The sequence below is a fragment of the Chiroxiphia lanceolata genome, chromosome 5 (assembly GCF_009829145.1).
Source record: "Chiroxiphia lanceolata isolate bChiLan1 chromosome 5, bChiLan1.pri, whole genome shotgun sequence".
Taxonomy (NCBI): domain Eukaryota; kingdom Metazoa; phylum Chordata; class Aves; order Passeriformes; family Pipridae; genus Chiroxiphia; species Chiroxiphia lanceolata.
The window spans coordinates 54,285,383-54,308,522 of NC_045641.1; the positions used below are offsets into that span (position 1 = coordinate 54,285,383).

The 23,140-nt window shown below is 42.2% G+C and overlaps 2 protein-coding genes across 6 annotated transcripts in view; one reads left to right on the plus strand and one right to left on the minus strand.

Moving 5' to 3' along the window:
• SYN3 (synapsin III) overlaps positions 1-11,932 on the plus strand; it is a 202,623-nt gene extending 190,691 nt beyond the window's left edge. For both annotated transcript variants that reach the window (XM_032689324.1, XM_032689325.1), the window contains exons 13-15: positions 3,949-4,033; positions 5,502-5,799; positions 6,754-11,932. In XM_032689324.1, coding sequence (XP_032545215.1) covers positions 3,949-4,033; positions 5,502-5,799; positions 6,754-6,886 — 516 coding nt within the window. In that variant the 3' untranslated portion in view covers positions 6,887-11,932. The remainder of the gene's footprint in view (positions 1-3,948; positions 4,034-5,501; positions 5,800-6,753) is intronic.
• On the minus strand, positions 11,459-22,486 carry FBXO7 (F-box protein 7). Of its 4 annotated transcripts, none has more exons than XM_032689328.1 (9): positions 22,110-22,486; positions 20,470-20,779; positions 19,264-19,491; positions 17,769-17,910; positions 16,602-16,685; positions 15,414-15,506; positions 14,335-14,385; positions 13,647-13,684; positions 11,459-13,293 (listed from the first exon to the last, which is right to left on the minus strand). In XM_032689328.1, the coding sequence occupies exons 1-9, from the start codon at positions 22,229-22,231 to the stop codon at positions 12,889-12,891; spliced, it is 1,473 nt and encodes a 490-aa protein (XP_032545219.1). In that variant the 5' UTR covers positions 22,232-22,486; the 3' UTR covers positions 11,459-12,888. The 4 variants fall into 4 exon arrangements, with proteins under 4 accessions (XP_032545219.1, XP_032545217.1, XP_032545218.1 ...); XM_032689326.1 differs by having other exon boundaries at positions 14,335-14,511; XM_032689327.1 differs by lacking the exon at positions 22,110-22,486 and adding an exon at positions 21,767-21,961 and having other exon boundaries at positions 14,335-14,511.
• Positions 22,487-23,140: the final 654 nt, after the last annotated feature.

Sequence of the window (23,140 nt, forward strand, 5' to 3'; positions counted from 1 at the left end):
TTGAGGCAGGGAAAGTGGTACAGAAGAGGTAGCATTTACTCTGGCCCAAGAGGAATCAAGAACTGCCATCTGAAATAGCCAAGATATAGAGTGTATGAACTAAGAGTACGGGGAAACCAAGAGAAACTGAACGCGGACAGATACATCTGTTTTCTATGTCCTTAATATACCAGTACAGTATTGGATTGGATTACAACAAACCTAAAATAGGGCCAAAATAAGAACAAAACAAATGGTCTTGGAGAGGTAGGATGTCAAATAGAAGAGTCAAATAAGAAAAGTGTTTTCATCGGGAATACAACCTAAAAATATCTGTATATATAATCAAGAAAATCAAACCCACAAGCATGTTAACTAGAGTGTTTTGCTATAGAGAAAGAGCTTGGTGCCACAAACATTGCAGAAACTACACACAATGCAATAACTAACAATGTTATAACAGTTAGAAATGTGCAGAGAGAAATAATTAAATATGAGGCCAGTGAGATGCAGAACTAGAGATACAGGTAAAAACTTCCACAGAATGAAGATAAATAGCAATTCTGAAAATAAGGACAGCAGTACTGAATACATAGAAATATGAATTCTTGGACATCCTATGGGTATGAATAGAATACCTATACAATTTGACCTATCTATACTAGTCTCTGGATCAAGAAAACCTGAGAAATTATGAAACAGAGTGCACACCTTTGACAGAGACGGAAGAAGGAACAAGTCATAACAATGTGAGACTACAACTATCAAGAAGCAAGTCAAATAGCACAGTGGGACAGCAATCCAGAGGGAGGAAAGAACACCTTGACTTTGCCTTAGGAAACACCCAAATACAAATTCAGAAAGTTAATATGTACCCTCAGGTTTGATGTCCAAGGGACAGATGCAATATCAGAAAGAGTATGACACAATAGAAAATTAATCAACTCCCTAGCATTAAAACTGTACGGACGCTATTTGAGAGACCATTGTTTTCCATCATACATATATACATTTCTGATCTGCTCCTGATCCAAGAATGGAGGAAATAAACTTGAAGAGATAAGTGACAAAGAGGACATTCAAGACAAACAGGGGGGAAAATAATCTTTCAAATTTGGAAATTTGACATTTAAGAAGACCTTTATGCAGCACCATACAAGTAATAAAAGGAAATGTAAAAAGGATAGAAATTGATTTTGAAGAGCAGATAGAGGGAAGAATGAAACAAGAGTTCAACAGAAAATGGAACCCTATCAAAGAATTGGTGGGCTCTATGGATCATCCAAAATTAAGGGAGAAAAGAAAGGCATCGGGAACAGTGTTGCGACTCTAGTAAATTTAAATGCTGAAAGCAGGGAACCTCTTTACCTAGTTGTAGCTTTTCCTGATGAGAATGACAGGGGAGAGAACAAAAACAGTTATTAAATCAGTGATGACTAATATTTTTAAAAATTCTTAAGCCCCCAGCCCCAGATGGCTATGTCCAATGAACTGAAGTCACTAGGAAGTGACTAAGCTGCCAAAAAAAACTATGCAATATCATTAGAAACAGTTAGTGCTCCAGAGGATTGGTGTCCAACAAATACAAAATATGTGTTTTAAAAGTTGTAAGAGTAATTTAGAAAAATTTAGACAAGTCATAGACCTCATGAATTATCTCAAATGATAATTTAAAGAAGAATACAGAAGACTAATAAACCAACAGAACCATAGCTTAATACCTACACATATCTACATTAGTTTTACAAAGAAAAAATGTCCCATTAATTTCCTTTTGATTCTTTTCCTCTCAGTTCTTTGAGAATTCTTTCATAAAGTGGTAGATAATAAGCAATCAGTCAAAATAATGTAGCTAGTCAAAAAAAAGCCTTGGGCAAGGTAACAGACGAGCTATTAAAGAAAGAAAGCAGAGAGGGGTAAAAGGCAAAGTTTTATTGTGAAGCAGAAGCTGACCTCAAAGACATAGGTATGGGAAATTTTAATTCTTGCAAACAGTCAGCAGAGGGGATACTTCAGGGATACTAAGCCTGACCATGTTGATAAACGGGTTGGTTGAGCTCACAACAAATTTGTTTTCATGCCTACAACTTGAAACCTGGTTTCATGGTTACAGCTACGGTTCTTCCCTTGCCTCTCTGATCCACCACCAGCCTTTCCCCTCATGGTTTCTCTTCCAAAGGCAGAAGACCTTGTGCTGGTTTTCACCCCTTCACCACTGAGCTTCAAAAGCCTGTTTTGCCTTCATCTCTGAGATGCCTTGACTGGCTGTAGGGAAAGGCTGTAGAGGTGAATGTGAGATCTAATTCCCTTTCTTCAGCTGGTCTAATCAGTATGTGTCATAGCATTAGGATGGCTCACAGCATTAAGACAGTACATTTCCACCAACGCCAAGGCAAGGTCTAGTGTTCCAAGCTATGTAGGACTAGGGGCCATGGAAAATTCCCAGATTTTCCTCCCCCATCCCTTTGCAAGTCCCAGATAAATAGTGTAAAAGATGGGCTGGCAACCTCATCACATTTATGTTAGTCCATTGAAACTAATTTCAATGTTTCCAACTATGAAACCTTTCTTCCTATTTCCAGAATCACTTAGCTCATTCTCTTGACCTTCCAGGAGCCTTGAAGACCCTTTTATCATGATGTTCTCCACGTAAATAATCCAGCATGTACCAGCATATCTGTCTCCAGCTTCCCCTGCTTTCATAAACAGTTTTGTGCAATAGGATTACTCAGACTTTTGTTAACTTTGGACTGGCCCTCTGTGCAGCTTTTCTGTGTTGCTTAATCTGTTTATTAAAATATCTGTCAAAAAGACTAAACAGTGAGGGAGAAGAAAGAGCAGATGGCACCGAATTAGTTTCGTTAGTCAGAACCAGGAATGGCAGTGAAGAACATCTGACAGAGCCATGTATGTTAAGGCACAACAACAGCAAATGAAACTCCATATGGAAGACTGAATGGTAAGCTAAACTGGGGGTAGAGAGAGGGAGAGCATAAACAATCTGCAGATCTTTCAAGTGGCACTAGCCATTCCCTTGAGAAAATCTTTGTCGCATACAGGCTAATGAAAACCATTGCTCAGCCTATGCTTGCGTTGACAAGGGAAAAGCAGAAAATTAGGATGCAGGAGAAACGAACAAGCAATGTATACAGACAACTCAGATATTGCTTCATCTGGAAAAATGTAAGCAGACCCACCTCTGGCATCTGCAGAAGGAATCACAAAGCTGGGAAAGAGAAGTTGGTGATGAAAACAATTAGGGGCTTGGAAACATTCCCATGGAGGGACTGAAGGGATTCAGTCTTAGCTTTAGAAAGGAGGTGAATGAGAAAGAGGGCAGTGAAGGTTTGCAAAATAATGAATAGCCTAGCAGGGGCAGGTTGTGAGAACTAGTCTCAAAACTCAGAACAAGAAATGGAGACATGAAATGGGAAAGACAGTGAGGCTGAGAGCTGAGCAAGATTCAAAGGGTCTGGGTATAAATATCAAAACGAAATATCTGGAACTGTTGCAAAGATTTTGCAGAGCAGATAATAAGCTTCATGTTTCAGGGTTCAAGCCGGCCCTTGCTTATTAGCAATCAAGAGGAGACCCCTTAGGGTAAAGAGATGATTACTCCATAGACATTTCCATGGTTCATCCCTCCTTTCTTTGGAACATCTGGTGCTGGCAACTGTCCAAAATGGGAGATGGGACTGAGGGACCCCCTCCGGCTAGATACATTTGGTAATTCCTGATTGTCTAAAAAACATTCTAAACTGTAACTTCATTGTTATTCCCTGTGAGCAAACAACTTCTATGTTCTTTATTACTCACCTCTCCATTTTAGTCCCATGAGATTTTACCAGCCAGATGCTGCATGTGTATGTGTGTATTTAAGGAACACTTCATGACTCTACAGTTCCTGTATTACCTCAGGGCTTCTCTTTGGGGACTCTGTATTAACTGGAATGGCTTTTTTTCCTCTAGCCTCCACAAGTTCAGCCGGTGTCAATGAAATCTCAGACTGGACCTCAGCTTGGACAGCTGTCACAACCACGGCCTCCTCCCCAAGGTACAAGTTCTTTGATTCCCACGACAGTGATGACTGTGAGTCCTATCAGTTTGCCTTCTAAACAAAAGCTATCAGGACAAAGGTTTCACTCATTTTCCAATTCACTGTCAAACAGGCAGCAAATTCAGTGTGCTGCTAATGCAGATACTGTCATATTCCACAGCAGCTCAAAAAGTGAGATGAAAACTGGATACCAGATCCACTTGATATCCCTGGTAGGACTTAGCTCAGCAAAACGAGGCAACTTGAACTGGCACTGGAGTAGGATTCTGGGCATGGAGTATATTTGTGTTTGCACAAAGCTGTAGTGGCTACAAGTGTTAAGAAGTGATGGGGAGATGCTAGTGTTGTCAGGCCTGGAACAGACACCAATGTGGCAAGGTCAGGATCCTTGATCCATCTGTTCAGGTGTTCCCATGTCAGCAAGAGTATACTCCCAGCTCCTTCTGACAGCAGTAGCAGGTTTGACTTCTGTGGCTTGGTCAGAACAACAGGTTTGGCTTATTGTCCTGATTTACTCTGAGGTGATGAAGCACAGGGCTGCCTCGTGGGTACCCAGGCCACACCAACCACTCAATTCACATAACTGATTAGACCCTCACTTTTGCCACCTTTATCCCTTCCTTTCTCCACTCCAACCTCCTACAAGATTAACAGACATCTCTAATTATCTTTTCCTCATTGGTCACAGTTTTTCTGCATCCAAAATCTAGTATTTCTGATATGAAATGCATCTATGTAATCTTGGCATTACATACTATGACTGATATGAGCTGTTGGCCTTGCAGGATACTGCTCCCCATCTGTCTCCAGTACTCCCCTTCAATTCTCTGTAAAGTTTTTTCTCACATAACTCCCCATTCCACCTGTGAAACCTGGCCAGCCCTCATAACACTATCTGTAACTTTTGTCAGGCTCTCACCGTGTTATCTGTCATGTGCAGCAATTTCTCACATCACATCCAATTGTTTTCCACTTCCTCTTCAGAGAGTCTGTTACCAGTGCAGCTGAAGCCACCTGGAACAGATAGTTCCAGCATGGATGGTGATAGGATGGAGTGTCTCACATCAAGGGCCCATGAAGGGATTGGTGACCCAAACCAGCCCAGTCAGCTTTCATTTCCCACAGAGTTGGTTCTCCAGTGACTCTTCCTTCCCCAAGCAGGATGTGCTTACCAAGAAAAAGAAATACCAGATACATGGAAGGGTAAAACAGGTTGAAGTGACTCCCTTCAGGGAGAGTGGAGGGTCTTCTTTAGTGCTGAAGGAGGTAGAAAAATGGACAACTCTACAGAAGAGGGCATGACACCAATTTTAGGCCTATAAGAGAGGTTTTTCCCCATTCTTCCCAATGAAGCTAAACTGAAGAGTCTCTCCCCTTAGCAATACCTGTTCTTCCATATAGATGTTTCGTGCTTGTTGTCCATCACATGCACTTCCTCACATTTATGTCTACATGCCTCTTTCAGGTGGACCACGCCAGCCACAAGGGTCTCAGCCTACGCGAACAAACGTACCTCCGCAGCAGCGGCTCTCTCCTCAAGGACAGCAGCCCCAGAGTCCTCTGTCCACTTCCCCTCAACAGCAAAGGTCACCTGGATCTCCACAGCAAGTCCGATCAGCAACTGGGTCCTCTCCAGTCCAGGCTTCCAAGGCAGGCGCTTTCCCTCCACAGCAGCCTAGACCTCCTGCCCAAGGCCGGGCTCCCAGCCAGCCAAGCCCCACAGAAACATCCAAACAGCAAGTTGCCCCACACCCACACCTGAAGTAAGTGCTCTGATAACCTGCTACTATCTGTAGATACCCTGAGCTGACATGAAGAACTTCTGTTGTCAGGTAGAAGTCCCCAGGGACAAAGACCTGCATAACTGTGAGTGACTTCAGAGGTATATATAAATATCCCTGGGCACAACGGGCCACCATTGACCTGTTGTCAGGAAGAACAAGGAGTGATATTCTGGAATAGGCTTTCAGTAATGATGTTTACATTAGCAAGACAAACCAAAAAAAGTGTACTTAAGGATCAAAATGTTGGTGTTAAGGATGCAGTCAGCACACTATACATATTTCAGGTACTTGGTTTTCTACTTGGTAGTCTGGTCTTGTGGTGGATACCTATCACTGACCAGAAGAAACCACTCAGTGACTAAGCACGGTAGCAGGGAAAATTGGGAGATTTACTTTAAAAACACAGTCCTGAAGTTAAACACTAGCAGGTACACAGCCAGCAGGAGCAGTATGGCCAACCAAAAGACCTATATTACAGAGCTGACAGTCAGAGCACACAGGCCAGGGAGAGCAGGCAAATGCACACATTGCAGGGGACATGGCTACCAACTCGCCAAACCTCTTGTGCTCTCACAGCTGAAAGGACAGTGCTGTCATTCATGGTACAGCTGATGAGAGAGAGGTGACCTTCAGTATGAATCCATTCTTCTGTGAAATTACTTAACAGTTCCTCACAACAGCCACACCAAATGGCAGTTGCATACTTTTAGTCAGATGTTTTCATCAACTCTCAACAGTCTGGATTAAGCCACTTGCCCATGTCGCATCCTTTCCCAACTCCCCATTCTTAGATGCCTTAGCACATGGAGATTATCCTTGCTAACCTCTCCTTTTATTCTTGAATTTGTCTGTGTGATGGAACACAAAGCATCAGTAACCAGCTTTGAATTACCACCTTCTCCTGCTGAGCCAGAACTCTGTTTTCCATTTCAGCAAATCGCAGTCCCTGACAAACACCTTCAGCATATCTGAATCACCTCAGCGGGGAAATGCCAGTGAAGACGAAGCAAAAGCTGAAACCATCCGCAACCTGAGGAAATCATTTGCTAGCCTGTTTTCTGATTAACAGTTCTGCAGGTGGATCTGTGCTTTTGTCAGTCCTCACTCCACATGATTGCATACCTGATGTCATCCTGGAATACACTCAGTGGAACCTAGCAACTTACAACTACCACCTGGGTAAAGGGAATTTAGAAAACTACACTTGTTTTAATACAAAGAAAATATTCTAATAACAGTCTGAAAAGTGACTGCATAAAAGTGTCACTACTTCATTGGGTTTTGTGCATAATCAGATCTGTTCAAATGACTGAATTGTAAAGCAATTTTACTCTTGCTAACTTCCATGGAGTCAACACAGTTATGACAGTGCAAACTGGGTTTTATTTTGATTTGTACATAGTCAATACAATTGCTAACTTCAAATTACTGAATTCTTGTTAAGGTTGACCTAAAAAACATGGGCTTCTTTCAGAAACACATATGCAAAGGTAGAGTCAAGAATAAGTAAGTACTCATTGACTGATAAACTGAGCATGTTTGAGCATGGAAATACAGTGAACTGTGGAACTCCGTGATACCAACTTCATAAAAGGTCACTTTTCAGAGCAAAACTACGCCCAAGTTAAATATGGTACCAGGCATCAGTAAGCACCAAAGATCACATGAGCAGGTCATCCGGATGGACTCCTGGTTTATTCCAGATCTCTCTGCTCATAGCAGATAAAAGATCTCTGCTTCATGCCTTGCATTTATGTCCCCTGCACATGATTCCCAAGTTCTGAGAGAAAAACATTGTGTTCTAACCCTGTAGCCTTAGCTCAAAAATAACCTGAGAAATGGGTCTTCCACATAAAAAACAACTTCTTCCCCTGCCCCTGAAAACACCAGAGTTCACATTCACAGTTCACACAAATTCCAGACAAAACCCAGCTAAACTCCAAGCACTTTGGTGACTTGGTCACATCTGGCTAAGCATTTCCCTCAGGAACGTGCCTAATTAATAGCAGAGCTGATGAAGTGCACATACTTGTGTGCTGAGTGTTCCATAATACTGAATGGACAGAGATATGGAGCGAAATCCTGTCTCCCTCCCTGAACTCCCACTGACTTCGCTGGGGTGAATGCAAAATGAATGCAAGGTGACAAAGCTGCAATAGAACAGGAAAATTATACTTCACAAATAAGATGAGCTGGGTCCATCCAGAGACACCAAGCCATGGCAGGGTATGTATGGGATTGCCCCAAGCAGGTCACAATCAGTATTAGTCCTCTCTAACCATCTCTGAGAATTATTCTTCTGGAGAAGACAGAGATGGATCTTCACCAGTGTGCTTTTTCTCTAAGCCTGTAACACTGAATAGAAGCCATGTATGTGCCCATATACTAGAACTTGGATATCATAAAACCCAGGAATGACACAAGCTATGTTCATGATTGCAAAAACCCACCCTGGGTAAATCCATGTATTTATAGCTATTTCTGCCAGGTGAGAACCCCCTTGCACCCTGTGAGCTCTGGTTATAATATACCTAATGTAGGTGTCAGTCCTCATCCCGCCTCCTCAAAATACAGCTTCAAGGCCAGACTTGGCTTTGTGCTTCCCTTAGCAAATTCACCATGATGATACTTAGGAATGCCCAGGGAGGTCAGTAAGTTTTAAGTTAAAAAAATATTTCAGCCAGTGGCATAGATCTTTGCTGTCACTTAAACCAGGAGATCCCCAAAACAGCAAAAGCAACAGCTGCATTTGCCATCTCGGATCTTATGATTCACTGGTGGGAATAAAGCCAAACATGGAAATCCTTCCTGCATAGCACCTGTAATGAACATCAAAATCCAATGCAGTCATCTGGACCTTGTATGACCTACCCCTGAGCAGGCCTTTGTACATATAATGGCAAGTAACAGCATAGCTTTTCCAGGTTGGAAGTCTCTCAAGAGACACATCTGGATCAATGATTTATACCTCAAGGCCAGTATTACAGGACCACCTTACCCTCTGATTATTTGTTCCTGTTATTTTCTTCCCCAGTTCTGTGTTGTCCTTCAAGGTTTGCTAAACAGTTTACAATGTAGCATCATAAATACATGTCATTGTCTGAGAAAAAAAACAGTCCCTGATGTTTTGGAGTCTCCGGGAGCAATAAAAGTGTGACAAATGGGCTTGAGCAAGACTGGTCCCACTGGCAAGAATAGCAGATTAACAGGCTCCACTATATGGAGAAGAGATAATACAATGCTGGCGGGAGAGGATTTCCTTCTGTAACACTTCCCTCAGCATGGTTTAATGCCTTTCCCTACTAAATGGTCACCAGAGATGCAGAGTCAGAAATAAAAGTTTACTGCCAGAATCCTCAACTGTTCTATCCCCTGAAACTCTTTATGTCTCCCTTACCAACACAATATATACAAAAAAAGTAATTAGTGACTAGTATGCCCCATAAATCGACCCCAGTTCAGCACTGAAACCACAACAGCTGGATCATTTGCTGATGCCGCATTTGAACACAGCAGGGCTGTCCTCCAACGGACCACAGTAACAGGATAGCACTACTGACCTGATACCTAAGGGTGACTCAAGTCTCTTAATTTGCCTACAGCTCCCAGCTGTCACCTTTCCAGGGACAAGCAAACAGAATTGCATCTCCCCTCCTCCTAGCTACAAGTACGAGCAACAGGCATTGCCAGCTTATCTTAGTTACTCCCATAGTTCCTGAAAAGCATCTTCATTTCTATTCATAGAACTGCTTTAATGAAAACAGTGAGTTGATTTCCTGAGTTAAAATGATGAAAATCTACGCTGTGTCTTATGAATGTCCCAACAGTACATCTCAAATCTACAACTATGCTGCTCACATACTAGATGTTGTGGCTAGTAGGAGATTCACAAATGCATCATCCAAACCTCAGGTTGTCACCTTTGATGCCAGGTTTCTAGTCCAAAATCCCTACACTCCAACAAAGAGACAGAGGGAATACAAGGGGTATATTCTCCATTTATATGAATGGAAAACTAAGGTATACCCAAGAGGTATTTAGCTACCGAAATATAACAGCTGGAGCTAGGGCAGTAAGAAGGCAACAGAAAAACTAGTAAATAGAAGCTACATTTAAATCACAGGGCAGACGAGCCCCACAGCATGCCTTGGGATCTTTCTCACACAGCTGTGAAAACTGAGCACCTGGTCAGAGCTTTCTTTTGTCTTGTTTGCTTTAATTTTCTTCACATGGAAGCCAGGAAGCATGAGTAGGTTTGTGTGTTTGGATCCAACCCAAGAAGGAGCTGGTAGGCAGCTATGACACCCACCCATATCCACCACCTGGAAAATTAGTTTACATTTTGCTGTTTAGATACAAACTGAGAAACATCTTGATTTTCTTGTCATAGCTAGGTGTGGTATTTCAAGAGAAGTGTCATTTACATTCCCAGGCAAGCTAAGGTCCAGAAGAACAGCAGTCCTACTTGTAAATGCAGAGTACTTTACTGTCTTCCACTAACCACAAGCAGGTACATAAGACTTTACACCCTGGCTATGGCTCAGCTGCTTCACATCTGTTTGGGTCTAAGTTTCATGAGTAAGATAAAACAATAAATAGAAAAGCCAAGGAAAATAGTTCCTTATTTGCAAGTGACTCTTAGTAGCAATGTTAACAGTGCTGGGTACTGATGAACAGTACAGGTAAGAAATGCCCATCTTCAGGTATTTCATCTTTTGTGATTTCTCTTTTACAGAAGTTTACAACAGGAATCACACACACACTTGACTTAGGAGCTGGCAAATAAACAAAGCAAGCAGCTAGTTTTCAAGTATTTCCTCTATTTTATCTTCTAATTTTATACTGTTGGCCCAAGATATTCACTTTATATTTCATATCCTGTTTTATGAATAACAGGAACTCCTCTTTAAGGAACTTGACAGTTCTGGGTAATCAGGTTCTTTTATCTTTGGCTCACAATACCTTTACTACAATGTGAAGGACAACAAAAATGGGGAGGAATGTCTTCAGGTCCCTTAGTGGTATATGTGTAAAAAGGCTGAGCTCGTGTCTTCAAAAAAAAAAAAATTCAAATGACAAAATCCAGGATAAACTGAACCTCTGGCATCAGCCTGGCAGAAGTATAAGTTCATGGTTGTCTTCATGGCAGACAGAGCCCAATTCCAGAGAAGGACACGGCCTGCCAGCAGGGTAAGTCCCGCGACTGTCATCAAGGCAATGACCATGAGAGTACCACTGGCACCACAAAACCGACTTATCTCACGTGCACAGAGATCATTGTTCCCAGAAATAACTTGAAAAAAAATGAAAAGGGTAAGTTACAGCTTTAACTGATAAAATAATTTCTATAACCTTATCTGAATATTACGTATTCATTGCTGAAGCACTCATCACAAGGACAAGATGGTGCAAGATCAGTGCAGTGTAGATTTCCCTTTTCCTTTTTATAGTCAGAGGAATATAAAGAAACACTGTAAGCTTCTTTACAGAGGTCTGACTACAAATTTCACTTGTGAAAATTCTTTTAGAACAAGACAATTCAGCCACTGCAGGTAAATGTTGAAAGTTAAGGATCATCTTGGTATTGAAGGGAAACCATTGCTGAGAAGTAGAAAAGGGAAGAAAGAAGCAATACAACTTTTGACAGCAAAATAAAGTATTATATTTTACTTGGCAAAACTTCCTGACCCTACTGAAGTCAGCTGATTTTATACAAAACAAGATGAGTCACTGAAATATCACCTGAAAAAGCACATAAGTATTACTGATTAAATAGCTTGTATTTAACAGGAAATGCCATTCCATTTCCACTGCTGGAATTTCAAAAAGGTTTTAGAAAATAGTATCAGTTGTCACAACAGTCATCAGTACCATTTACATTTATAGAAACACTGAGATCAATCAGCTTAAAAAATACGTAAGGAATTAAAAGTTCTAGCAAAGTTTAGTCATTCTGGTCTTCCTTTAATTGAGCTCCAGTGTCAACCTGCAGATCTCATCAGGAAACTTTAACAGTGGTCTTGTTAGTTGCTCATTAGTTAATAAGACAATACTCTAATGGTGCTCATAACATGCCACAATACATTTCTTTTTGGCAAGATATAATCTGATACTTAAGTAATGGAATTAAATGGAATTCACTGAATTGAAGTGAGAATTCATTCTGCTTCTCATGTTGTTGTGACCCCATTTCCACTGCAACCAGGTCAGCCTATTTAATTCCTTAAGTCAGACAGGGAGAGAAGATGCATTTTTGCACCACTTTTAGTTCACACACAGTAAATGCAGCCATGTACTACAGATCCTTATTTGTAAAGTCAAGGAGAAAGGCAAAAGTTTTGCTGCTGATTCTTTGTAAAGTTGCTCTGCTTCTGTTTAGACTTCTGAGTTGCACTGTAGCATGACTTTACTCAGTTGTTTGTAAAATTAATTCATTTGTGTTCTAATACTTCTATTGTAAAGAAAATTCCTTCCCTGTATTCTTTGTGCATTAAGTAACAATACAAAAATGCTTTTTACCTAATAAAACATTACAGGAAAAAGGAAACAACATATTCAAAAATATCCATGAACACACATCTACCATGACAGCGGTACATGGTAACTGTTCTATGTGGTACATGGTAACTTTTTTGTAAATAAAGATTATTAATTAGCCTGGTAGATTTTAAACATCATCATTTCTCCTGGCAATTTAGTAAAACTCTTCAAATAAGACAGACAAGTATAGGGTTTGTATTTAAAGTGCTCTTTATCTGATGCAGCATTTGGTCAGTATCCTTCTGGTCTGCAAGTAGCACTTCACAGACAACTAAGGGCAAGGAGGAAGGGAGGGAGAACAAACTGCTCTAAGTCATAGCTCTTTGTGAAACAGACCTGAGTGCCAGGTGGTACAGCCCTACCAGAGCACAAAACAAACGCAGCCTTCGTGGCTGGAACAATACCATGCACACATGTTCCTGACACAATCTGAAGAGAAGGCAGGTGTTAGTGCCTGGGATTTGCAATCTCCTGCAGTTAGGAAGCAAGCTCAGCGACTAGAAAACTCACTGCAGGAAAAAGCCGCAATCAAATGAACGCACGGCGAATGTCCATGGGGCGGCCCCGGCTGGGTCTGGGTGGAAACCTGTCATTGGGACCAGCTCGTCCTGGAAGCGTAGGGCTTGCTCCAGGCAAGGAACCAATGGGGTCAAAGTGTGGCCTGAATGGAGGAAACTGACCCGGTGCTTCTCCCTGGCCAGGAATGAGTGAGTTAATTGGGTCTCCAACATAGGGAAGTGTTGGTCTCTCATCATATTCTCCACCAATGATCATTGGGGGATAGATTGGGTTTGATGGGAATGGGTTGGGAGGAAAGGGATTAGGATAGAATGGGTTGGGATGAAAGGGGATTGGATGAGGTATAGGGGGTAGAAACATCATGTGCCTCCATCTCAGGGCCTCCTTCTTCTGTTTCAACTTTTTCTTGTATAGCTGCAGACAGAAAAAGAAGGCATTTTAAAGCTCTGTAAGTGTTCCAGCTTCAGCAGCTGCATTCAGTTTTATGGTACTTCTCAAAAAAGTGCTCCTCACCAGTCTGAAAACCCAGAGCAGCAACTCCCCTGCTTGCCAAAGCCCAAACACAGCATCTTTGGAAGATCTCTAACCCACAATTCGGGCACACACCATGTAACTTGTTGATGCTGCTTTCTCCTATTCTGACAAACATGCATACATGGAACGCCATACTTTTAAACTAAAATTTAGCTCGTTACTGCCTCCCAAAGTCTGTGCTTAATTCTCAAATTAGACTCATCTCAGAGAGATTATATAAAAAAGCCACCTACTTCTTTCCAGTCTGTATCACGAGGCCTTGCAATAGGATCTACAAAGAGAAGGAAAAAATTAAGAAAAGTAAGTAGCGTTTGTGCCATGAGTGCCCAGAGTTTGTCAGAAGTTGCAGAATAATCAAGACAGGAAAAAACACTGTTTGGTCAATACATCTTTTCATAAAGATAACGCATCTTAAAAAATATAAAGATCCAGGACCATTTAATAGGTAATCTACCTGCACACTCATTCTATGTAAAGTATTATCTCCAAAAGGTACTAAGGAGAGAAATCCCAGAAATACTGTCCCCACCTGTGCCTTCTGACAGCACTTCCCTTGACTACCTTTGTTTCTTCAATCCTGTGTGAGAAATCGTAGCAGGAATATATCCTCCCTTCACTTCCTAATATCTGTAATAGCCAGTACACCAGAGTAACAAAGGAAAGAGATGAAAACAAGGAAGGCCTGCACCACACAATGGGAAGAACCACACAGTCCACCAGTAATGGTTCAGAAGACTGTCAGCAATTTTCCTGGCTTAACACTGTGCATCCACCTGAATTACAGCTGACCAACTGTACTGCATTTCCTCAGAGTGTTTAAATAACATCACTGATTGCCTGAGGAGCCTCTTATCAAAATCTGTCACACCTAATCCCTCTGTTAACATGAAGTAATTAGAGAAAGATGTGCCTTGACATTACCTCGGAAATCCCGCAGATACATAAACCTCCACAGAAGCTGGTCATTTGAAGCTGTGTAAAGATCACGGCAAACAGCAGAGAGAGAGATGAGGGAACGGACATCCAGAAGCCTGAAAATCCGAAGCTTGAGCTCAAGAGGAAGGACCACTAACCCAAACACATCTGGCAAGTTCAGAGCTACACAGTGAAGAAAACAGAAGCATCACTTAAATGGTGTGGAGTTTACTCTATCTCTAAAGACCCTAAAAGAAAAAAAGAACATTATAATCTTTCCCTTAAATCCTCTCCCCTTCATACCTGAGCTGGTTTACCACTTTTCTCAGCAACTACTGTGATGTGACTTCTTGCAACTCTAAGTACATCTATAAAGTGCACGAAATAGGGCAAATGACACTTTACACTGACCACTATGCCTAAGAAACATTCCGAACACCTAACTATGTTTATAGACTACAGAACAAAAGAATAGGTAAAGAAAAAAAGACCTGCCCGATTTCATGAGTCTGCAAAATACACATTAAGTACAGAGCACATGCTTCAGATAAAACCTTCCTGCACTGAAGTCGAGGGAATTCCATCGAATAGTCTTCAGAATACAAAGCTGAGACCTTTTACAGCAGTAACTGTGCAGAGGCAGCCTGGCTTCCTACTGCCTCACAAACACCAGCTTGGGTTACTTCCTAACATCCCTTCCAAGCCCTCAATGATCAGTTACTGACAAGATCATTACTGAGGTCAGATTTCCAAATATGATGCTATACCAATTTATTTGAAATAGTTCAAAACTACTGCTACAGAATTATTGTGGTATGATTTTCTCATCATTAAGTGTGAAAAACAGCCACCCCATTTCAGTCTCTGAATTGAGACTAGAGCAACGAAAAATTAAAACCAGAATTATATTTTCTCAGTTACAAAGATCAATATAATTTCTTTAGAACATATATATTACTTTATGCTTACTCTTTATATAGCCATCATTGAGCAGCTGTTTCTAACACTTTTCCTTCAAGGTTTTTGATAGACCCCCTCCCTTCCATCCTCACAAATTAAGTATCATCATAAATATTTTTTCTCACCTTGTCGGGCAGCAGCCAGGAGAGAGTAAACCAGCTGGTCTTTAAAGAGACGGGATAACTTCTGAAGGTCTTTGTAAACACCTGCAACCTTCTCTATCAAAGAAGAGAGGTAAAAAGCTTAACTTCAAAAGTTTATAATGCAAAAATTATATGAGAATTACAGTTTTCTTGTAAGCAGAACTCTAATCTGCCTGTGATCTCGATGGGAGCAGCTCTGCAAGCTACAGTGTAACTTCGTTGCAACAAGTCAGTCATTGGCAACTAGAGACCATTTCCATGGTCAGGTTCAGCTTTCCCTTTGGCCTTAAAAAGCACAGTTAAGGGGAAGACTTGAGTTATTCAGAAACAAACCGACTCTCAAGCTGCCAGAGATTCCTTTGTCAGGTTACAAAGCTCATGTGTAACATACATCTGTGTTCTAAATGCCTGAAATAATAATTTTTCTGACAGAAGTGGTTATCCACTCTGAAGAAAGGAGAGCCAGAAGACTCTGCTGTTATATTGGACACATTTCAGTACTCAGTTCTTCTAAAGCCTTTCAATTAGACTTATACACCAGTGACTGGGACTACCCAGAACATATGGCAGGACATCAAGTCAGTCTCAACTGCCAATAAAGCAGCTCATCTACTTCAGAGAACAAAACACTAGTCAGGCCTGTGCTCACAAGGATCCACATCAATCTGCCTTTCTCTGCTTCCTTGACTTAGTCTTCCCTCCAATTTTGGCACTCTGGAGAAACCTATGTGGCCAGCACATGTTTTCTGACAAAAAGAATTTAACCATTACAGTGCCACAACAAGAGTGCAGGTACCACCAGCCTCTGAAGCCCTGAGCTGCCAGGCAGAAAGGGGTATTTTCCAGCACTGCTGTCCCAGATATCCACACACAGGCTTAGGACCTCATAAATTACAGGCATAGGGGCCAAAGGATAAACTGGACTTTGCAAGGTTCTTTTCTAACAATGGTAATCCAAGAAATACAATTTGTTTTAACAAAATATGAATAAATGGCTACACTCTGAATTCCTTTTACCACAAAGTTATGACTAATCTAAATGGTAACTACATTTTTATTCATTTTTGCTATTCTGTACCTATTTGGTGCTATACTAAAGCATATTTTTACCCACTGTGTCACTTCTTTACTTTTCAGTTTACTACTATGAGTATCATAGCTCAACCATACCTGGGTCCTGAAAGGAAACAAAGGATGCTGGCAATAGCTGGATCCTCTTAACACTTTTAATCTCGTTGTTGATTTTTAATGTTGCTGTAAATATAAAAAAAAAAGACACTTCAAAAGTTAAAAGACGCTATGAGATGACAAAGACCACTTCATTACTGCTTTACTCTTCAGAGATGTTTTACTTTCCTCCCTTACTAGATCCCACAAGGAAAATACCCAACTACAGGAAGCAGGTAGACAAATAAAAACTTAAAAAAAAAAAGGCACTTAAAATAGCAAAGCAGCAACCAAGCATTACCTTCAACAATTCTATCATATGAAAAGAGATGTAACACAGAAGTTTACTTTATGAACACTCTATGCATGGCAGCTATAACACTGTCCTAAATCTAACCTTAACCCAACTTAAGATGGTTAAAACATCTGATCATAATATGTACAGGTTTTGAGAAAACATATGTGCTTATACAAATTGGCAAAATCAGTTACAAGTTTTACATAGAAACGTAAAAGATTTAATCAAAGATTAAAATTAGAACCAAGTCCCAATTTAATATTGTTTCCACAAAAACGTGGAATTACTTAAATACTAAATAAAATAAAGAATAGAAAGGGAAAAAAGACAAAAAAATCTCAAAAAAACCATCAAGTGGTTTGGAAGCTGCTTCAAAAAATTAGACTTCTGTAATTTTTCTGGACTGAACGGCTTAAACTAAAAACAATTTTTGAGATCACAGTTAATGTACTACAGGAAAGATTATACATCAGAGCTAAAGAATACATAGTCTGGAAGTTTTAAGTCTTGCAAAGAACATAAGACACAATACTGTAGCTGGAGCAGATCTACTTCTTTTCATGTCTGGCAATGTATACCAAAGTTCATATGAAACGAGACACAAAAAATTTCTAAAACATTGCTGAGAAAAGACCAGCTGAATCTCCTAAGGACTGATCTGCTATAATTAGAGGGAGACAAACAGTTAACACAGAGACCAGAAATGCCACGAGTATTCAGCATCAGGAAGTGGCATCTCCTGCACCTCAGCAACCCAAGTAATAAAGGTGCAGCTCAAAACTTAGCTCATGAAAGTGCATATAAGTTTTCTCTTGCTAAACAATGGTGATACTTAGCAATGTGCATCCAGGATAAAAATTTGACTGACTTACCATTAATAGCAACAAGATCTCCCAGAGGCACACAAGTCAAACCAGCAGAACCTTCCTCACAAAGGGGATGTGTGTACTGTAGCTTATAAACACCATTCCCCCTCCACTTCTCTGGCATAGAGACTGCCTTGGCTTCTGTCCCCTAAAAATGCAAAGAGGTAACACACTGTCACACTTTAGCAGTGTACCAATGCTGAGGGGTAAGAAAAGGATTAAAAGTTATTAAACTGCAGAATGATGTTTGCAATTCAACTCTTAGGTCAGTCCTAATGCGTATTATGACACAGTGATTAAGAGTATGTGTGACTAAACACTATTTTCCCCAAAAGAGTAAATATAAGGTGAAGTTTAGTAATTTTTTGTCCTGACAGGAAAGGTTTTTCAGTGATCACTCACACCTATTTCTTTGAGACACATGCTTCATTCTGTCACCCATTCCAGCATTCTGATAGCTCCTGCACATACATTAATTTGCTGCACAAAAAACATGTTGTTGCACCTTTTCTGTGAACTTACAATATCTGACAGGGTTGTAAGAATCATAGTTTGAAGTTAATTTGAAAATTTGAGTCGACTAACAGTTTTTCTTTCAACTTCAGTATGAAAAGGCTCAGATGGAATCCCAGGGGGTGGATATGACATAACCACAAGTATAAGTAGATTCTTTCCTCTTAAATCTGTAAAGCAATTATCTTCCCTACTTCCAAGCCTGCTCACTGACATAAACAAACTTTTTTCGCACTGGCAAATGTATTCTTCAGGTAGTATTTCAAGTTATGGGGATGTAATGAAGTTAGCAGATTTATTAAATTGGTATTGGTCAACCAGACACCCACATGTCCTTAGTTAGCCTCACTGCAAGAAAAAAGTATGGGAATTTAAACACCTTTCCTCACATCAAGTCGTCTTCTGCATGTTCAGCCATTTATGAGTAAATATAAAATGCTAATGGAAGGGAAAAAGTGAATTCACACATTGTACAGAGGTATTGCCACAGGTGCTCAAGTACGATACCTCTACAGATTAGTGGAACCAAAGCCTAACAACACTTAGCTGAAGTTCATATTGAATTGGAGACAATATTTTGGCAGACCTAGGCCTTGCTAAGCACCACTTGAGCAGGCTACCATTGAGATGACACTGACACTTAAGGCAGTACTCTGATAAGTGCTACAATTTAAGCACATCTACACATGCTCAAGAGCATAAAGCAGAAACAGAAGGTTATCAGCTGGGTCCCAGGGAGGCTGAGGACCAAAAGAAACACAGGGACAGGCCTTTTCTCTTGCACCTAAAAGCTGCTCTAGTCTTTAGCCCAAAGAATTACTGGTCAGGGAAATTAGAGAAGCTGGAACTTCAGCAGCCCCTGCTGCCAACTCACATATACAATGCAGAAGCAGATCCTCAGATGGATCCTGCATTACACACTCCCATGATATTCCATAGCTTTCTCATACTGACCAGGAAATTTCTATTTGCTTGTGCACCTACCTACCTGAGGTACATAGCCTGTCTCCATCATGAGCAGATGAACCAGAACAATCAAGGCATCAGTGGCACTAGTACACTCAGCAGAAAGGTAGAGCATCTCCAAGGAATGGGGTATTTCACCATCAGCAGCTTCACTGCACAGCATGGGTTCCGAGGGATAGGAGCCTGTACCTTCTTCCAGGTCAACATCTTCTGGGACTAATCCAGAAGGAAATTCTAGGCTGGATCCTGCCTTCAGGAGAAAGCAAAAAATAAATTTGTTCAGAAAATTACACCTCTGTATACATCAACATTTTACATCAACATTTTGCTTATTCCATTTCCCATGATTTCCCGTACAAGTTGTACATACAAGATTCATTACACCTCCATTTTCCAGCATTCCAGATGGAGACTGGGATTATATACATAGCCTCTGTATTTTTTAATCTTTATAATACAAGTGCTTCATTAAAGGATCTGTCATTTCATTGCATACACAAATTGAAGACAACACGGTAATACTATATTAAACCTTCAGAATTAGAATTTTTGCAACATACACAGGAATAATTTAATCACTGTAGTATCACCATTAATTTGAACTTAGCCAACGTGCATGGCAAGTAACCAAAATGGTAACTGGGACTGCCAACAAACACAACAGGCCTAAATAGCAGGGAAAAAAAAAAATCCATGGAGTGCATCTACTGTCACTTAAGGAGGACTGTGGCTTTATTATAACTTCCTTTCTTCTACAAAAATCATACCATGTTATTAAGTTATCTGACAAAACTACAGACACATTACAAAAATAAAAAAGTAGAAAGGGAAAGGTCATGAAAGGAAAAAAAGAGAGCCTGATTCCAATAGGCAGTGCCTGTTGCAACTGCTCAGTACCTAGAATCAGTTTCCTCAAGAAGACAGCACTGAGGCAGGTAAGAAACATAATCCTAATTTCCTTAGGAAAAGTGCATGTTCCAGCAAAAACATTCACTCCTGTAAAAACGTCAGATCTAAAACACTTTAGGCTCTCTGAATTAGCTTCTATGCCACAGGTAATATACAATGCAGAGAGACAAATTTCCATTCAAATAACTGGATAAACACTGGACAGGTATTAGGAGCCAAATATTCTGAAGAGACTCTCTCCTATAGAGTACAGCAATTGACACAACAACATACCTTCCTTTTTGCCTTGTGCTGTACAGGACAATTCTCATCTACTTACCCTCTCATCACTCTTTTGAACTCCCCCCTGAGCTTTCTGGTTGTCAGATTGTTCATTCTGCCCTTCTTCTTTTGGACTGTTTGCCTCACTGTTGTTGGGGGTCAAGGTGGACGGCTCACGACCATTCTGAAGTGGGGGAGGAGGAGGAGTAGGAGCAGAAGGAGGAGGAGGTAGGCTGGGTTGCCCATCTGCTTCTTCTAGTAGTAAGCATATCAAATCACCAGAAACAATCCCGTACGAAGTTAAGGTCTTCTGATCCTCTGTGAGAGCGTCTTTTCTGTTCAATGTTATTGAAAACTTGGTATCAGAACTGAAAAATAAAAGTAAAAAAAGTAAGGAAACGTGGTTGGCTGCAACTGCCTAACTGCATACAGAGGTATATATGACTGGACATGGCACTTAGTGCTACGGTTCAGCTGACATGGTGGTGATCAGACAAAGGCTGGACTTGATGATCCTGGAGGTCTTTTCCAACCTTAATGATTCCATGACCCTATAGTTAGAAATGCATACTCTGTATTACAATAGTACTATGCCATGGGGTTTAATCCATTAATAATGAGCTATATATTAGAGAAAGAGTGAGGGCAAAAAAAATGTATGAAATTATTTCCCCCCATGTTTCTCTCCAGGTACATTTTAAGCAACTGTAGCTGCTTGGTAGATAAAACTTCATTTACAGAAATTTCTCATAAAAAAGTTACAAGCAAAAGCAAACAAATGCCCTTCAAATTCAAAGATATCAGACCTAGGGAAACAAGCTTTAAATAAACTAGTGGCTGAGATTATTTAAAAATAAATAGCGGTGAAGACTCAACCATCTTGCTTTCTCATGAAGCAAAACATTACTTTCAAAGATCAGCAGCTGTCCTACAGGATGGTAGTCGCAAACGAGGGTAATAAGAAAAGATGCTTCAGGGTAAGCACGTACGAAAAAAAAAAAATAGAAATGAAACTGGTTAGCAGGGAAGCAGCTACCCTAAAATACACCCACTGTAGCAAGACAAGCAGCAACTTCAGATTTCTCCTGCCCACGTCACATGTGAATCACTAGTGAAACACCAGTACATCGGACCTAATTAGAGGTTTGCGGTACAAACCCTTCAGCCACCGCCAGAAAAATCCCCTTTTGTAGGCGATTCTTAAATTGGTTCTGCAGACTTCACTCTCCTACAGAGTATGCCGTGAGTTCTTCACAGATAAAACGTTTAGGAAATTTAAACCCGGGGGCTCTCCAGGAAGCCTGAGGGAACTGTAAAACTGACACCCTGCACTGTGTAACGTAAGGGCCACGCACAAACCCCACTCAGCTCTGACTGAGTTGCGGATTCGCATTTCGCAGCCGAGCACGCCCCAAGTTTTGCTCTCCCGTTCCGCAGCGACCAGCCGGGAAGCAGCACGCGTTCCGGGCGCTGCAGGAGCCGGGACAGCCCACCCCGTGCGAGGGGAAAAGCCCTCAGACCGGGAACACTTTAATCCCCCGGGACGCGCTCCCCGGCATGGCCGCGCCCCACCGGCAGGGGGCACCACCGCGCCCGGGGGGTCGCGGAGGGCAGACCCCCCCCCCTCTCCTCCTCGTCCGAGTGGTACGGCCCCACCGCCCCCTCCCGGGCCCCCCAATGGTTTGGTCCGTACGGTACCTGTACCCCCAAGCGGGCAGCAGGGCCGCGCGCAGCTGCGCGCGCAGCTCCCCCAGCGTTGGCTCCGCCCCCGGCAGCTCCAGGGCCGCCGTTCGCTTCTGCAGCCTCACGCGGAGCTTCATCGCGGCGGCGGCGCCACCGGGGGATGGAGGGGTGTCTCCGCTCCCCCCTCGCACCCCGAGCGGGCCCCGCCGGGCGGCGGCGGCGGCAGTGGGGAAGGTGGCAGCAAGGCGCGAGCGCAAGGGCTGCCGGGCCGGGCCGCGCCGTTGTTTTGGTTGTCGCGGCACCGCCTCAGCCCGGCCCCGGCCCCGCCCCCGATCGCTGCCTCGGCGTGCCGCGCTCTGACCTGCGCGGCGGCGGCCCCGCCCGGCCGCGATCGATGATTGGGCGTTCTGCTGCGCGCGCGCCCCTCAGGCGGTGTGGGCGGAGCTGCCATTGCTGCGGGTACGACCCTGGCGATGCCAATGGGTGCCGCTCCGTCCGCCTCAGCCCCTACCCTGCCACTGACGGGAGTGATTCCTGCGCCCTGGCTGCCCTCCTCCTCCTCCTCAGTGTAACACCGGGCCAGATGGTGTTACAGAATCACGGAATCACCTAGGTTGGAATCCTCTGAGATCATCGAGTCCAACCTGTGACCGAACATCACCTTGTCTACTAGACCGTGGCACTAAGTGCCATGTCCAGTCTCTTCTTAGACACCTCCATGGACAGGGACTCCACCACCTCCCTGGGCAACCCATTCCAATGTCCAGTCACTCTTTCTGTGTAGAACTTCTTCTTAATGCCCAACTTAAACCTCCCCTGGCCCAGCTTAAGACTGTGCCCTCTTGTCCTACTGCTGGTTGCCTGGGAGAAGAGACCGACCCCCACCTGGCAACAACCTCCCCTCAGGCAGTTGTAGAGAGTGATGAGGTCTCCCCTGAGCCTCCTCTCCAGGCTAAACAGCGCCAGCTCCCTCAGCTGCTCCTCATCGGACTTGTCATCCAGTCCCTTCACCAACCTCATTGCCCTTCTTTGGACATGCTCCAGCA

Bases quoted from the DNA above. Each gene is read 5' to 3' on its own strand.
- FBXO7 (XM_032689326.1), bottom strand. From the start codon at position 22,231: ATGAAGCTCCGCGTGAGGCTGCAGAAGCGAACGGCGGCCCTGGAGCTG. The intron at 15,507-16,601 runs GTATGGTTGAGC...CTTCTTTGATAG, and splicing joins TGTTTCCTTTCAGGACCCAG to AGAAGGTTGCAGGTGTTTAC. The intron at 14,512-15,413 runs GTGAGAAAAAAT...TTCACTGTGTAG, and splicing joins CCTGGCTGCTGCCCGACAAG to CTCTGAACTTGCCAGATGTG.